Raw genomic sequence first — 17,664 nt, 5'->3', positions numbered from 1 at the left:
CAAGCATGGAGCCACAGGCAGAGAAGAGCACATCTGGCAGGCTTAAGGTAGTAGTAATTGTTTTTCTCGATAATTAACTCCTCTCACTTTGTAAATAGCAATAGCAAGGCTGTATTCCAAAGAGACAGATTCCTTGATTTTCAGTCAACCCAAAACTGAATGTGGCTTGCCTGAACCATTGCAGCTGGCCCTCCTTCAAGGGACTTGAGCCAAGTCAGAGCCTGGGTTGTGCAGTGTGGTTATTTTTGGACAACAAAATGCCTATGGGAGTTACAGAGGCCAAACAGCTAAAGCAGGCTATGTAATTTTCCTCCCTCTAGCTCTACCTCCATATTTTTTTCAGCTACAAGGAACTACAGAGAGTATCTAGGCCATTTCTGCCATTGAGAAATCTGAAACTCAGAGAGGTTAAATGACTTGCTAAGGTCACCCAGCAATTCAAGAACAGGATCTGCTGACTAGAAGTCAGGAGATTGCTCTGCCTTTGAGTGATCTGTTTTACTGGTTTCTGATTTGTTTGTTTGTTGTTTGCTTGTTTTATTTTAAAGAGCCTTTTGGTGTCTTTTGGAATGGTGTCCTAGTTCCTTCATGCAATCTACGCATGGGCACAAGCTAGGAATGTTTGAGAAGAAAGATGCTTTAGTAGGCCTGAAAACACTAGACAGAATAAAACAACTATGCATATTCCAGCCAGTGAAGCAATCAAGTTCCTCTGACGCTCATCACAGAGAATCTGCAAGTAACAATCCCAGACTAGGCAGGAATTTCCACCCTTAATCAACAACACAATACTTGAACTCTCAGAGAGGTTAAGTGATGTGGCCAGCCAGACACAGAACTAGTCAGGAGCAGAGAGAGAATGTAGATCTAGGCATGATAATCTACTTCTCATTCCACAGTTGGGTACTGTGGAAAGAGTCAGGAAGAATGAAATGCAGTTCTGATGACTAATGCACTGTCCTGCCTCTCCATCAGCAAAGGAAGTATTGATAAAAGATCAGAGCTTGCCTCAGACAGGTTTAAAAAAAAAAAACCCAGCTGAGTCACATATCAAGGTAGGACTGAGTAGAAAGAAAGAGGGACTGGAATCAAGAGGCTTAAGACATCATCGTGGCTGCATAAAGTCATCAAATCACGGTACCAAGAAAAAAAAAAAAAAAAAGAAAAAAGTCATCAAGTCACTTTTGCCAAAATTTGGCCATTAAAAAAAAATGAGGATGATAATGGCCCTTGGGGAGAAGGCTATAATATGACAATTACAACAATAGCTACCATTGAGTGAGCACTTACAGTACTCCCCTTTCAAAGTTATTTGTTAAATGCTTTCCAAGATTTATCTCACCTAATCTTCACTTCAATTTTCCAAAGCAGGTACAATTATTTTCCACATTTTAGTGAATAGGAAACAGGCTGAGCAGGTCAAGTCCTTTCTCAGAGTCACATTGCTAACAGCAGGGGTTCCAGGATTTGAACCACTACTGCAACTCAGAGGCTGGAAACACAAGTAAGCTGCAATACAAGCTTCTTTAGGTAATAAGCTTCTCTGCTCCTGGGGATTCCATATAAACTGATAGGGTGGAGAGTTTCTGTGTTTTTCATTGCATTAGCTCTCAGTGATGATTGGTGAAGTCACAGGATTTTTTTTTTCTCTAGAATCCATTTTAAAAATTCCTCAAGCATTTCCTTAAATGTATGCTATTAAAGTCGACTTTAAGATCGCATAATGCACCTGATAGAAACTAATTTACCTGAAACACCTTTGAAAGGCTGTATCTGGGCCATGCCTGTACCTAATCTACATATTTATGATACCAAAAACTCCTTCAAAGTGGAAAGTACTAATTAAATTGCATGAAAACCTCACACAAATACTTGTGCTACTTCTTCCTAAATTTCTATCCTGCTTTGTGGTATATAATACATCTAACTGATTATTATTACAAGGAGGTTCTGTTTGGTCCAAACATAAAATGTCAATTTTCTTCCAACTGCTTCTGCAAATACTGGGAGTTAATAAATTCAAAACAAAAAGGAATTTTACCGAAAGGAATTAGAAATCTTTAATTGTGTTATTAAATTACACAAGCCCTATTTTGTTTTTGAATGTAATACTCTAAGAAGAAATAAAATCAATCTGATGCCATATTTTCCAAAAGATGAGAATGTTACATATTCACAGCGTATTGACAGCAGTCCCTACCCATTCCCCTACCTCTGTGCTTCAGTTCCACGTCACCATGAATCATTAGGTTTACAAAAGTCTAGACACTGCTCGTGGGCAAGCACTTTTTATCAATGTCATTTGACATCCCAGATAGTCCACAGTTGTGCTGCCTGCCAGCTTGATTCCAGATGGAATAAATAAAAGCTCTCTGACGACAATACTGTAATGGTCCTGGACCTTTATGAGGCGAAGTGTGCTTGTTTGGACAAGTTTCAGTACTGAATGTGGTTCACTCAGGAACACACATGACAGAAAAGATGAATACAGTGATGGACACACTCCATATGCAAATCCTTCCCAGGGAGGTTGGAAAATGCTCTGTGGCAATACTTGCCCAGTACACTGACGAGAAAGAAGTTCAAGACAAACCACCTCTTCCTTCACCTTAGGGTCACAAGATATTCTCTACTATCACTGATCTGAGTGGTTACAGCATTAATTTCTTGTTCTTAAATTTCACAAGTGCCCCTCAGTGACTCAGGCTTCTCCCCTCCTTAATCCTCCTTTCCCAGCAGCTTCCCATATATGGATTTACAGACTTGTGCCTGTTCACTGAATGTCACTGGATGCAAATGATACATAAATCGGGGTGAAAAGCATTAAGTTGCCAAGAAGATAAACCAAGGACAATTGTTCTGTAAATAAATTCTTTAAAACTTCTGTTAAAAAGAATATTAGGCAAAAGCAGAATCTTATGCCTTATTTTGACTTGAAGCTTCCTAAACAATCACAAGTTTGTTTGTTCTCTCATGTTTGGAGGATGCTGGCGCTATTTCCCTACTCATATGGGGACTGGAAAGCACCTACAACTCGGCCTCCACATTCAGTTTCGTCAGTGGTAATAAAGGGACAACTAGATGTACAGTCCTCAGCCTGGGGTCCATTTTCTCCAAGATTCCCTATTCTCTGGCTGGGGACTTTGAGCTGCCAGGAAGTCAATGCTGAAGCTGTGTTTTTACAGCTATGTTATTATAGCTTTACGGCTGTGTTATTACAGGCCATGATATGTAGTAACATTATTGTGTTAACATTTATATGTATTATCTCATTTAATTCTCATAATTCCATGAGCTGAATACTATTATTACTCCTATTTTATCCGTGAAAAACCAGAGGTGAAGCAACTTGCCCCAAATCATATACCTAAGAAGCACTGGAGCTGGATTTTAAGCTCTGCTAGCTTGACTCCATATTCTTAACCACTGGTTGATGAGCATTGCCTCCAATGTCTTATCAGCCCCATCTTCATGGGGTAGGGGTCCTCCGCAGAATTTTGACTGCTTACTTTCCTAACTTATACCTTGGGTGATGGAACAAAGGGAGAGACAAATGAAGTGAGCTATGAAGATGGCTGACAAAGTTGTCTACAGAACTTTTCTCCCATGATTCTGATTAAAATGAATAAATTAAAAGGATAAAAATCCAACCCCAAATTTTCACAGTTAGCAACTAAAGAAAGAAAAGGGCATACCTGAACATAATGAACTTAAAAACCCAGTACTTGACAAAAGAGATGAAAAATTCTAGAGCAGAGCAGAGGGGCATGGCTGCCCGGCCCACAGAGCTACATGGGTATGTCAGCACAGGGAAATGAACTCTCCAGAAGTTCTCTCTGCCAAGATGATGAGCCAGTGGCTAAACCTCAAGGTGGAGATGCATGCCAAGAAGCTGTGGCCCAAGTCCAGGAGTGAGAAGCCTAAAGCGGAACTCAGTCAGCTCTACGGTTCACCAATGTTTTTTAAGCAGCCTCTTCCTTAAAGGCCTGGAAGGTTAACCAAGGGTCAGGCCAGACCTTACTCTTCAGATCCCCATCCCTGACCCCCAGAGTAGGTGGGAGAGGTGGGAGCATTTATAGGTGGGCTCTCAGGTTAGCGAAGTGAACTTAGCATAGAGGACCCTACACTGAGTAACCTGGGAGATGGTAAGTTTCCTTCCTTACCTTCTTCAAACCCATCCCGGAATGAGCCTGAACGGCTCATAGTTCTGCTCTTCTCATCCAGAGACATGGAGCTGTTCCGGAAGCGGCTGTCAGTGTATGGATCATACTGCCCATCGGCATTGGAGAGGCTGTGGGTCCTCAGCATGGTCGGGTTGGACAAGCTCATCTGAGTGACAGTGGTGGGACTCGCTGGAATAAAAGGAACAGAATCAAAAGGTTGGACATTCATGTCTCTGTTCAAATCCTGGTTGAGGACAAAGAGAAGACTGCTTATTGTTAGCCATACATGTTCCTGCCAATTCTTCTCCCATCTGTTTTCTAAAAGGTAGTCACATCAGCACTTGAGTTACAGACTAGGAGCTAAAAATAAGAGTGGAAAGGCAGGTCAGCTCCAAAGCAAGGCTCTGGGCCTCAGCTTTCCAACTTGGCACGTTCAGACAGGCCAGTGTCACCTTCCAGGCATGAGCTAATTACTCCCCAGGCTCATCTGGAATGATTTTCTCTAAAGCCAAAAGCCCAAAATAGTCCAACCAGGCTTTTGATCAGATGGGAAGCATTTGTACATGACAAGAATCTTTTGCCTCAAAGAGTTATGGCTGGGAAAGAACAATATGAACACAGGTCTCATTGCCTCAGATGGGGTATATTTAATGTTGTATAAAGAGTTTCAATGCAAAGGAGGCACATGTGTCTCAGCCAAAACTAGCTTTCTTATGAAAATCTAGTCCATTTGAGTAAAGAGCAGTATTTTCAGAGGTACTCATTTAGTCCATCAGAAATGAAGAGTTAAGCCTCACTTGCTTACAAGCCACCCTATCCTTAAATACTTTGAGTTTGTTATTCACTATATTCAGAAAAGGCTGCCTCCTTAAAGAGTGAGATGAGATTAGAAAAGATTTCTCACCCTCTATCAGTCCTTCAAGGCTCAGCTCCTACCCTGCCACCTTCACAGTAACCTCTGCCAATAACTCCAGCCAGCATTAACCTTTTCTTTTTCTAAAAGTGTCTAACACTTGCTATCTAATTATATTCAGCTTTTACACAGTTTCATATAAGGCTTTGAATTACTGTCTTTTGCCCTGTTATACAGGTGTGCACTGACATGTTTGTCTTTCTGAAAAAGAATCCATTGACCTGTCAGCAGGGACTGTGTCAAAAATTCTTTTCCTTTCCCCACTGTGCCAGTCAAAGCATTATGTCAGAAGTAGGCATTGTTAAGAATACCTATTCAATCAAAACTTAACTTTTATTTCCAGCTTAATACAGCAATGAGGATAACCCAACATGGGATATGCATAAAATCTACTTCTTCAGAGGTCCCAGAAATAGAACGCATTCTTTTTAAGAATGGGATAACATGTTCTTTGCCATAGCCCTACCTATATCAACCACATAAAGGAAATCACTGACTAGAGTATCAAAAACTTTACTATTTTCTCTTTCTTTTCCTATCAATCTCCTATAATCAAACTATATTGCTGAGGGCTGATCAGACACTGAGAGGGATGTGACTATATGCCTATTTCAAAATATAAGATAACTCAAGTGATAGTTACACCAAAATCTCAGAAATTGCCATGAAAGAACTTATCCATGTAATCAAAAACCCCCTGTTCCCCAAAACCTGTTGAAGTAAGAATATATTTTATATATATAAGATAATCACTGCCCTATGGAGCTGATCAGCAAGGCTAATGACGTGGCTACTCACCAAGCTGGGAAAAGTTGAATCTTGTTCCAGAGGGAGAAGTCACGCTGGAGCCAGAGGAAAAGGGGGAATTGGCAGCGGTGTCCTGCAGGCCTCCTGCAGAGTGGGACCGTAACCATTCTTTTGCATCTTCTTGTGTGCGAAGCTGAGAGGTGGGAGTATACCTGGACAGACAGAAATCAAGCTGGAATTAACTATGAATAACACTTATTAAAATGAACTCTGTGGAGCTGATGATAAACATACAAAAAGAAAACATATATCTAAAGATGATTTTTAAAAAAATCAGATCACTACACACCCCAAAACTTAGGAAGTTTCTCAAAACCTTTTTTCTATTTGGCTGTGTTTGGGGAAAATGACAATTCCTTTCAGTTTGGAGGGAACACATAAAGGGAAGAAGATTGGTAAAAGCTCAGAAAAGCCGTACTGGGCGTATCTGTAACATGTTGCTTCATGACAGTGTCATGTCAAAGCCCCCACCTTGACAGGACTGAAGCAACAAAATGAGCTGCTGTTAGAGCTTTGAGGGAGTTTTAATTAGACAGCTCATGGCATCTGCCATTCTCGGCACAAATAAATGATCATGAATCACAGCACATGAAAAAGCAGACATACAAAGCAAGGTCTGAGGACACTGATGCAGTAGTTGCTGTAATTGAGCATGAACAAATCTTCACAAAAGGAACCCCAAATCATGGGGTTTCATAGGAGAGGGTCTTTAGAAGTCATGCGGTCCACCTCCTCATTTATTCTGAAATGCGTATGGTGATGATTTCTTGAAGGTCTGCAATGTGCTGGGTGCCTTCATACACATTATCTCACCAAAGCCTCAGACCTACTCAGCAATGCAGATGCCACAATCTGCATTTTACATTCAGGGAAGGTAAGGACCCTGCCAGGAGTCACAGAGTTGAGATTTCAATCCATGTTTGATTTTAAAATGCATGTTCTTTTCATTATGCCCATAAGTAGCATCCAAAATTTGTCTTCTTTTTCTTTTTCTTTTTTTTTTGAGATGGAGTCTCACTCTATTGCCCAGGCTGGAGTGAGGTGGCCCGATCTCGGCTCACTGCAACCTCCACCTCCTGGGTTCAAGTGATTCTCCCACCTCAGCCCCTCCCCCACCACCCAGTAGCTGGGACTATAGGCATGTCAGCTAATTTTTTGTATTTTTAGTAGAGAGAGGGTTTCACCACGTTGGCCAGGCAGGTCTCAAACTCCTGATCTCAAGTGATCTGCCCACCTTGACCTCCCAAAGTGCTGGGATTACAGGCATGAGCTAACCACACACAGCCTGCATCTGAAATTTCAAGTGCCAAGTGGCCAGGGTACCCTTCGACTTATGTATTATGAAGTGACTACTGATTATGTACATAGAGGGATTCCTTGGGCTTAGGGAAAGATGCTGTCGGTGTGTCAGTACTGGATGTTCATGTGTATGGAGTGGCTGAGCTAGACAGGAGGAGTCAGAGGGAGCATAGAAATGCTTCTTCCTTAATGTTTTTGCTGTATCTGACACATATGCAACTTTCTAGGACACATCAATTGCCTGAAAATAGCCTTTCATATATCTCTATTCTGAATTTTTAAAAAACGAATGCTACATAATTTTGATAGGCTAGATCTGCTACAGAAGTATATGCACCATTTCAAAGTGTTAACATTTAGAGGTTAGCCTCCTCTCAGGGCACCAGTGGGGCATCAAAATCAAACTCACAGTGAGAGTGGCCATGATTTGAGCACCTGGCATGGTTGCTGACAAGCATAGGCATGACTGAAGCTGGTAAGCACAAAAGGCCTTGCCAAGGCCCCCTCTAAGGCCACGCTGCTCAACTCCCTCCTGCAGGATGACTGCTGGGAGATTCTAATACTTTCTTAGATTCTTGTAATTGGCTTTACTCAGAGGCTCCCACTGAAAGGAAGCATTGATACCTACCTCACATTACTGTTCAAAATGTTCTCAGTCTTAAGCGCTGCAGATTATGAACTACAGACATACATGACAGCAATGAAACATTTCATTCCAAGTTCCATTTTATGCGAAAGCACTTAATGCTTAGTGCAGGGTGAAGCTGGTACTACAAAGCACGTGGTGTTGAGAAAGCAGGAGAAATGACAGCTGCAACCATCAGACAGCAGGATCATGGGGGCGGCATTAGCAAACTGAAGCTTCTCTGACTGGCCAAGTGATGTAGATGGTGTGAGCAATGCTGACTTATAGCATCTTGTTTTGCCAGGACTAGCACTAAAAATGAACTGGAGCCACTACTTACTAGGAATGGAAGGACAGTCCTTCCTGGGAGTCTTTTATTATCCACCAAAAAATGATCACACCATGTCTTGTTGGGCATTGAAAGTAGACCAATTTTCCATTAGAATATTTATACAAGTGCAAAGGATCTTTTTAGCAGTTTTTTACTGGCAGAGAAGTTAAATATTTTCAAATCTGGGGAAAATATTCCTCTCCTTTGCTCTTGTCCTAGCTTACAAACAGTATGCTATAAGTCATGTCCTTTCTCTTAGAAAACAGCCATGTAAACAGAATGGTCACAGTGAAGTGCTCAGAGATTCAACCCACTGGTCCCAGAAGTAGCAGTGACTGCTCCTTGGGCTTGCCCAGGGATGTTTTTCATGAGATGGTTTTACCACATGAAGCCTGACAAAGCACAGCTCCTGCTCAAGCAAATAAGCTGACAAATGGAGAGCGAGAACGAGAGGGTGCAAGAGGAGCCATTATCCAAGAGGTCCTGCTGTGGTGGTCAAAGCGGGGACCCCAGTCCAGCCCAAACCCCCACCAGCCATGAAGGAGTCACACAGCCAAGCTCCAAAGCCACAACAGATGGCACAGATGCAAGTAGGAAACACAGATACCTGAGTCCTTTCTTAGGCAAAGTGTTCCTATCAAGGTGCGGGTCACTGTAGGAAAGTTAAAACAAAAATAAGAACTTCAGAGCAGCACAGGAAGGCAGGAAGAGGGAGAGCTAGGGAGGGGGCTGCAGGGCCCTGGAGAAAGAGGCACACATCACCAGGAAGTGCCTTATCCAGCTAGGCATGCAATGCAACACATCCACATCCACAGAAAATAAAAGAAACCCAATCCTCAGCCAGAGCTGACACCAGCGCATACTTTACCCCAGGTCACCAGGAGGCCTGAGTCCCTTAACCCCAATTGTTCTTCCTTTTCCACAGATTCAAAGCAAAACTCAGGGGTTGCCCCACCTTAAAGCAGAGGTCCTGTGCCTTCTGCTGCCCAGGGGCCCTCTCTGCACCAACACGGCTTCTCAGAGAGGAGGATGCCCGCTTCTCTGCACCCCTAACTCTGGCCCGCCCCCTAAATGCCACTAGCAATGACTTTAAGTGGGAGAAGGGACTCGTTGGAGGTTTCAAGAGGCCAGCAGTCTGCATATTTGGAATTCATCTGTAACGAAGTGAATTCCAGGTCCCTCTCAATTTCTGCGGCCCAGGCATAGCTAGGAGCTGAGTCCTGGGTGGGACATGTTACAACTTGCTGGCTGATAAAGTCAAAGCATTTGGATTTCCAAAGACCAACGGTTTAAAGGCTTGGTTTGTGAGCTGACAAAAACAAAGTTTTCTCTGTTGGTGGGGCGAAGGCGTTTTTTTCTTCTTCTGGCAGGAGACAACATTGCTTGTTATGTTTGGCCAAGACTTCGCTCCTCCACAAATTTAAGGTCAGTATCCATCTTGAGGCCCACCCACAGCTGGGGGCAAACACAAGCATGTACATCCGTAAAGTCTCAGCACTCTACATACTCTTTTTCATTATCATTGCAGGAGATGGGCACACAGAACACAACAGTCTGCAAGACATAATGAGCCAAACTGCAACAAAGGATTTTGAAAGGGAGAAGAGGCAGCTGCTTGGGGAGGGGTAGACAAAAGTGAGGGCCAAGCTGCACGGTGCGTGGCAGGTCATTTCTGGACTTGGGGATTGGGGTGGTGAAAGGAATGGGAAGGAAGCTAAAAAGCAGGAACATGCCACAGGAGGCCACAAGACATGCAAGCGAGAGCTCCAGCTGCCCCAGATCAAGCGTCAGGGTTTGAGGTCGGCTTCCCAAAATGGGAATGAAGGGGCCAGCCCAACTCCACCGCTCCCTGGGCATTAGCAGACAGAGGAACAGACTCTCACTGGCATGTCCATGTGTCACAGAGTACACCAGAGCCACAAACACAAGCAGGAGCCTTAGGCCAACAGCCTCGCACAAGACATCTGGCTTGACAACGAATGGGCAGAAGAACCTAGAGGCTCGGTGGGTCCCCAGCCTGCAATGTCATTACCTGTCCTGTTTCCTGGGCAGAGTACTTCTGCAGAACTTAGGGCTAGCAGCAGGGGAAGAGAGAGGGCTAGAAGTCCAGGCAGGTAGAAAAGAAGAGAAGGAACATTAGCTTGGAAGAAAGGAGAGGTGCTGTTATACACATTTTTCTCATTCCCCATGCTGATCCTTGCTTTCTTCCCTATGTGCAGAAACTGGACACCTTTATCCCTGCTGCAGTGAAATCCGGGGCTCTGAAAACACTTTTAATTTCTTGATTTCCTATCAATATGGGAGAAGGGTGTTTGCCACGGTGACAACAGACCTACCCAGCTGTCTAAAGAACATCCTTCTACACACTCCACGGCTGTACCCAGTCACCTACTCTGCTTGCATAATTACAAGGGGAGGGAAAAGAAGGTGTTGATGAACAAACAGGATAAAACTGAACGATTTCAAAGGCTGAATGCCATTTCAAATGGTAGCATAAACCTGCCCCCAAGAGACTGAGCAGCTCCAAGCACCAAGAATAAACACAGAGGAAAAGATAACAGGAAGCAGAGCCAAGCTTGATTCCATCCCAAACTGGCTTCCTCATGAAAGACAGCAGTAATTAGAGAGAGAGACATCTCACAGGCAAAGGCCGTTCGACATTTGGGATTCCTAAGCTAATCTTTTTATTTTTGGAAGGGTGACTTTCTGAGAAAGGCAGCCAGAGGCACAGCACCAACCTTTCCGACAGTGTGGTCTTCACACTGTTGGTTCTGACAAAGGGAGTCAGGGAGTCGTCCTTGGAGGAGGCGATGAGGCCAGTGGAAGAATTGTGGCTAGGACCCCCTCCACTGCTGAGGGAGATGTCGATGGACTCACAGCTGGTGTGGAGGCTGCTGACAGACTGGAAGCCCAGGCCGTCCTTGCTAACTGCAGAGGAGCTGCTGGCGTTGGTGCCCCAGGTGAGGCTGTTGGAAGGGCCCGAGTGGGCTGAGCTGGGGCTGGAGGCCAGTGGAGACTGGTTGAGGTCCACATTCTTGCTGTAGAGAGGACTGCTGCTCCCACTGCTCAGGATGCCACTGCCTGACGGGGAGTCTAGATTACCTTGCTGAGTCATGGTGGCATGAGGATTGGAGATGACCACCGAATTTTTCATGTTTTCAGCTGTGGCAATGGGCACTTGCTTGGTAGGCTTCCCACCAAAGAGTCTGTGAAGAGACAAACAGTTGTGTAGGTTGAAAACCCAATGCCAAGGGGCATCGGACGTTAAAGAAGGGAAGGGCAGAGGAGTTGGTGAGAATTCCTGGGGCAGGAAGCACAGCCATTCCCGCTGACATGGCTAAAGGTACTTCAGGGGAAGGTCGGCCATAAAGTGGGCCTGGACACTAGCGTATCACAGATTGCCATCTTCAAGTTCTAAGCTGCAATGAAGATTCTTACTCTATCTGAGCCAAAGACCCATGAGTAATAATATTCTACAGGCCTATCCACATCACACTGGGCCAAGATGGATCTTCCCTTTTTTTTTTTTTTTTCAATAAATAGATTAACTAGAAAATTGCCCTGGCCCAGGAAACATCCAGAGGGAAGATAGTTGTCTTCATCATCTTGGTCTCCATGACCCTAGGCATAAAGCAGGCACACAGTTTATGACAGCTTAACTCTTTTTTTTTTTTTTTGAGACAGAGTCTTTGCTCTGTTGCCCAGGCTTGAGTGCAATAGCATACTCTCGGCTCACCACAATCTCCGCCTCCTGGGTTCAAATGATTCCTCTGCTTCAGCCTCCCTAGTAGCTGGGATTACAGGTGTGTGGTACCACGCCCAGCTACTTTTTGTATTTTTAGTAAAGACAGGGTTTCACAATGTTAGTCAGGCTGGTCTCGAACTCCTGACCTCATGATCTGCCCACCTCGGGACAGCTCATCTCTAAGGGATTTGGGTTTCTTGACCTCTCAGCACAATACACAGAATCAAGAGCATCAGTCTAGATCCGGAGGGGGCCTGGGAAAAATACCTTCAGAGATGTCTCCACAATAGAAAGCGTAACTTGAAACATGTATCTTTTGAAGCCAGAGCGCTTACTTATCCAATGACATACATGGAAATCTTTCTGGGTTCACAAGACATCAAACCAGATACACTGGGTGTGAACTGTGTCTCTGTGACAGACACACAGAAATGCCATTCTATGACATCTCCCCTGATCGTGGCCAAAAATGTGCCATCAGACTACAGTGAATGACATAAATTCCCCCTCTTCCACTGGCAGAGAGCTTACTGGAAGAATGTTAAAATTATCTTAAATTCAGATAACTGTCCACATTCTAGTAATGCAAATTACACTCATGAAACCCTGTGTGGAGTAAATATCTCAGTGACAACACTACTATGTATTCTGATATGCACATTGCCTTCGGTGCTCATAGTGGTGAGAGTTTGATCTCTCTGACCTCTCCAAACAGTCCTATAAATATCAAGTACTGTAAAGACAATCAATCAATCAATCCTTACTACAGTGTGTGGTAGCAGAAGGGAAACAGTTTGTGACAACCAGGGAATGAAAGTTCCTAATATAGAATCTTGGCTTTAGAATACTTACTTCAGTGATGATCAGGACCTCGTTACTTCAAAGGGTACCTTGCTCCATTGCCAAGCACTTTCAATTATTAGAAAACCCAAATCTCATCCACATTTTTTTTCCTGACTTTTGCATATTGCTCCTCATCCTACTATGCATGACTATATAGAAAAGTCTAATCTTTTGTCTGTTAGTCCTTCCAATAATTTGAAGAGCGTTATCTATCACATTTCACCTAAGATTTTTCTCTAATACACATCAAGAGAACTGAGAACAAACACCTTAACGATTTAGGAAAAAATGTAATTTACCAGGAATTGGCTGAAGGGGTTCAATGCAGAGCCCCAGGAGCTGCATGCATTTTCAAGCATTCTATTACACTAGCCTCAGGGTCTAGTAAAATGCCTTTGTAGTCAGTAAAGAAAATCTATAATACCAAAGAGTGAATATTACATATAATACTTGAGGCAAGAAACAGAAAATTTTCATTTACAAGGCAATCTGTTAAAACAACAAAGAGCAGCCCAATAGACTTACCCCTGAACAAAAAAATCGTTACTGAAATTCAATAATCAAGTCTAGACAAAGAACAGTGAAGTGCTTCATTATACCTTTCATGTGGAATGCTTCTTCTGAAGTCTTTTCAAACATTCCTGTTCATCCCCAAATATGTACGTGTGCATATAATTTTTATTTTCTCACTGCTTGATTTTCTTTCCTTGGTACTTACTCTTTCTTACGATAAGAAATTCCTGGGAAGGTAGGATGAACTGTAACCTATGTAGTTGTGGTTTGAGGATGGTCCAGTGGATATTACAATAAGATAATACAAAAAAAGGCAAAAGTTGAATAAATTTAAAAGAAACTTAAAACAAATGAGTAATTTTTTTTACATGTAGAGCTTCCACCCAGTGTGAAAATGTGGGGAAAATGATGTCTATTTAAGGTAATAGGAAATCAATTTATCTTTTTCAGAAATATTTCTTCTTTAAGAGGTTTGTGTGTGTGTGTTTGTGTGTGTGTGTGTGTGGTAGGGAGGGGGAAGCTGAAATTTCAGACTGACTTGGAATTCTGTAGCAGTATAAAAGCGTATGTGGGGACGCTTGGCTTTGCGAGTAGAGGAAGAAGCTGGTCAAGATCACTCACTGCTTGCCATAATGAGGAAGCTTAGCTGCAGAATTATTAACATAAGAAAAAAAATATCTGCCCCCTTGAGCTACCCACCCAGGTCTAAGGGTGCATCAAGACCTCATCCTGGATGGTAGCTAACTTCTACTGAGTGTGTACTACAAGCGGACATGACTACAAAGGTGCATCTTTACAAAAACTCTGACAAAAAAGTATAATCATCCCCATTTTACAGGTGAGGAAACTAAGGGAGAATTGTTAAGAAAGGTTATATGCCAGCTAATTAAAATGGAGCCAAGATTTGATTCCAAGATGACTGATTCCAGAGGCCTAAGTTTTTGATCCCAACATGGGAAAATAGTCAACTGAAAAACTGCCAGCAGGATCTGACCAACCGGCTTTATTGGAGGACCGAAGTGGAGAAAAACAGAGGGTGCTTCAACTAAGAAACAGGAAATGACTAAATCTGCTCCCTGTATTCTGGTTCTGTTCAGCATCATTGACGTACTCACTCACCTGCGGAGTGTGGGAGAGGCCACATCTGGGTACTTGGCTCCAGGCTGGAGAGTGGCCTGAGCTGGACTGGACACAGGCTGGGCTGCTGGGTTCACTTTTACCGAGTTACAGGAAGCCACGCTCTCGCTGTCTGATGATATGCCTTTCTCCTTATCTGTCTGGTTGACCAGGCCTGATAGAGAACTGCCTAGGGCTGTTTTGGAAGGCTCCCTCAGTTTGGGCACTGGCAGGCCTGCAGACTTGCTGCTGATGTTGGAATCTATGCTGCTGGTGCTAGACCTGTTCCCAGCCCCATTCCGGCTGTTGGACTTACTGGGCCTTGGCAAACTCCGGTACTGAAGATTTGTCCGGGAGCTGAGGGACAGATACCCATCGTCCTGATTCTGAGCCCCGTCCATGCTTGACTTCCGACCAGCAGACCTACTGACGAGTGCAGATGACTTTGGGATTTTGCCCAGTGTGGCTGACCTGCTGGTAACGGTGGCCCCGCTGGCTGTGATCATGGCCAGACCGGCAGCAGAACCACTCTGCTTCTTGAACCCAAAGCTGTTGGCATTGGCAGTGGGTGTCCTAGAGCTGCTGGGGAGGGGCTTTTTGGATTCATCACCACTGCTCCGGCCTGCATCTGATGGGGAGCGCTTCACCTGGGAGGCTTTTGGAGAAAGCCTTCCTTTCTCAGACACCTTTGCATCATCTGTTTTTCCTAAGAGAGAGATCAGCAAGATTAGCCTGCAATCCAAGAGCCCAGCTCATCCATCTCATCTGTTTAAGATGCTCCCATCCTCTGAAGATCTGGTTCACTTTTCCCTTGATGAGGCAGAGGAAACAGTATTTATAAAAATAATATAGTCTATGGATGTACTGTGAACCTTTTAGGAAATATCAGTGATTTTACTCATTTGCAAAGCAGTCTAAATTTACACAGGAAAAAGCAAAGCCAGCCAATCACTGATATGTTTGGGGGGAAATAGCCCCCTGCATTTTCTGACCTTTTACCCTCTGTCCATTAAAAGGGTGCCCCTAACATGTCCAGGGGATATGGCTGCCCTGGTTTATAAATATCCCCTAAATCAGGGACAACGTCAACTCAACGTACCCACAGCTCATAAACCCATGCTGTTGAATCGCCTGAACTAGTTGCATTAACTCTAGCCCAGTGTCTAGTTAAACCAATTCAATATGTCTCAGCAGTGGAACCATCTTCCGAGCTTAAGAGGCTCCCATGCTTACTTATTTCCACCTAGAAAAAGGTAGGAATGTGAATATTTATTTAAGCTCGTTATTAGCAGAGTATAAAATCCTGAGACAACATATATAACATCAAGTCCTTGCTAGAGTTAACTATGGTTTTGGTTTTAAAAATGACAACCGTAGGGCCAAGAGTGCTCTGGCCTCTTACCAGTTCCTGGGGTCTTCAGTGCACCTGCTGGGGCTGACGGCTTCGTCCTTGGCATGGTGATGCCCACCTGAGCTGTCATGCCTCGCCGCCATGAGCCTGTCTGGGAGATGACGGGATTCTTCTTGCCCGACGTGCTTTTGTCAGACTCGTCAGACACGTCAGAAGGATTCCGCCTCCACTTGGAACCTGGCTCCATTTTTATGCCGCTGTCTGAGCCTCCGTCTGATTTCTTGACATCATCACCAGACCACAGGGAATTTCTCTCCACCTGTGAGTGCTTCTCAGCGTCAGTCTGTGGACAGAGACTCTCTGAATTAGTCCTTTCCAAATCCTAGGCTGGGAAGCCCCTCACTCCAAAGGCAAAAATGCCAAAACACTGGAGTAGTTAAGGGAAAAATAATCGTTATTTTAAAGAGGTTTGGACTTTTGTACTCTGGTTATCTTGTTAGAAAGCCTGATTTTTTGTTGTTGTTGTTGTTGTTGGTCCAAGAAAAGTAAATAATATCAATGTATCCTTAGAATGGAATGAGGTGGCTGGGCACAGTGGCTCAGGCCTATAATCCCAACATTTTGGGGGGCTGAGGAAGGAGGATCGCTTGATCCCAGGAGTTTAAGATCAGCCTGGGCAACATGGCAAAACCCTGTATCTGCAAAAAAAAAAAGAAAAATTAGTTGGGCATGGTGGCACATGCCTATAGTTCTAGCTACTCAGGTGGCTGAGGTGGGAGGATCACCCCAGGGAGGTGGAGGCTACAGTGAGCCGTGATTGCACCACTGCACTCTAGCCTGGGTGACAGAGCAAGACTCTGTCTCAAAAAAAAAGAAAAGAAAAGAAAAGCCAAAGAAAGGGGCCCAGGAAAAACGAAAGAAAGAGCCCTAGGGAGGGGAAATGGCAGAGCAGATGAAGATGCGGTGGGAATTCAGCCACCACCTAGTCTCTGCCACTTGAACAGGGCTTCTCCAACTCTGGTGGCTGATCTCAACCAGCATCCAGCCTCCTGGCCTGTTTCCCTGTGTTCTGCCTTCTTCCCATCACTCCATTCACAGTGAGATCTTTGGATCTAACACACCAAGCAAGGGAGCATGTGAGCAAGGGTGGTTGCTGGTTCTACTCAAATCAGGGGGAGTCAGGAGCTAAGGGGAAGCACATCCTCAAATGGCACTTCCCCCAAATGCGGAGAGCCTGCTCTGACCCCAGCATCATTTATACACCACTGCTTTGCTCCCCTTGTGGGATTTTGTTCTGACAAGGGCTATAATTAGCCAGCTTTCTTTGGAAGAGTCCTGACCTGCTGGCCATGAAACCCAGAAGGGGACAGAAGTGTGATGTTAATGATCTCCTGCAGCTAAAAGGCATAAAAGCTGACCAGAATGCTTTGGAGGCCTCCTGGGGTATGAGGTCAGTTGGAGGATGTCAGTAGTGAGAAGCAGCACAGTAAATGGGGAAGGGAAGTCAGCAGCACTTTCAGGATGTACACTAAGATACCAGTCCCATTATCTGCAATGCTTAACTACCAAGAGTAGGCAAGATAGGAAATTAAAATGAACACCTGGCAAGAATCTGCCTAACGCCTGTCATCCAAGAGTGGAACATGCCCTCCTCCATAGACTACAATGGCTGAACAAGATAAAAGCTAAAAACAGCTCAAGTTTAATGGCCTTCCCCCACCCGCCTCAACCCCTTCTCCCCTTATGAATTTTCAATTTATCCATTACAGCCACCTTATGAGTTCTTTCATGTGTTTTTTTCCAGCTAAGTATTAGGTACCAGAGACATGAGGAGGACAAACTCATACTCCCTGGCTATGAGAAGCTCATCATCCAGCTATGGCAAGGAACAGAGAGAGGGGAGTTCCTACATGTGGGCACAGGGCAGGAGCTCACTCAAAGCTTGATGAGCGAACGAA

The 17,664-nt window shown here is 44.2% G+C and overlaps 1 protein-coding gene and 1 long non-coding RNA gene across 16 annotated transcripts in view; one reads left to right on the top strand and one right to left on the bottom strand.

Moving 5' to 3' along the window:
• NAV2 (neuron navigator 2) overlaps window positions 1-17,664 on the bottom strand; it is a 768,760-nt gene that overhangs the window by 55,195 nt on the left and 695,901 nt on the right. For 11 of the 15 annotated variants that reach the window (XR_013523354.1, XM_035264232.3, XM_078340757.1 and 8 more), the window contains 7 exons: window positions 15,758-16,049; window positions 14,359-15,061; window positions 10,877-11,344; window positions 10,171-10,236; window positions 8,746-8,790; window positions 5,875-6,035; window positions 4,164-4,352 (listed from right to left, as the gene is read on the bottom strand). Coding sequence is in view for 14 of the 15 variants with exons in the window: in XM_035264232.3 (XP_035120123.1) it covers window positions 4,164-4,352; window positions 5,875-6,035; window positions 8,746-8,790; window positions 10,171-10,236; window positions 10,877-11,344; window positions 14,359-15,061; window positions 15,758-16,049 (1,924 nt within the window). In the remaining variant the exon portion in view is untranslated. The remainder of the gene's footprint in view (window positions 1-4,163; window positions 4,353-5,874; window positions 6,036-8,745; window positions 8,791-10,170; window positions 10,237-10,876; window positions 11,345-14,358; window positions 15,062-15,757; window positions 16,050-17,664) is intronic. The other 4 variants (XM_035264227.3, XM_078340756.1, XM_078340759.1 and 1 more) reach the window with 2 other exon arrangements.
• On the top strand, window positions 10,898-16,425 carry LOC144578140 (uncharacterized). The gene is made up of 2 exons (XR_013523356.1): window positions 10,898-11,098; window positions 14,078-16,425. It is a non-coding gene; the product is annotated as an uncharacterized LOC144578140 (long non-coding RNA).

Source organism: Callithrix jacchus, chromosome 10, assembly GCF_049354715.1.
Source record: "Callithrix jacchus isolate 240 chromosome 10, calJac240_pri, whole genome shotgun sequence".
Classification (NCBI taxonomy): Eukaryota; Metazoa; Chordata; class Mammalia; order Primates; family Cebidae; genus Callithrix; species Callithrix jacchus.
Note: the sequence above shows the minus strand (reverse complement) of the source record. Positions and strands in the feature narration are given on the sequence as shown.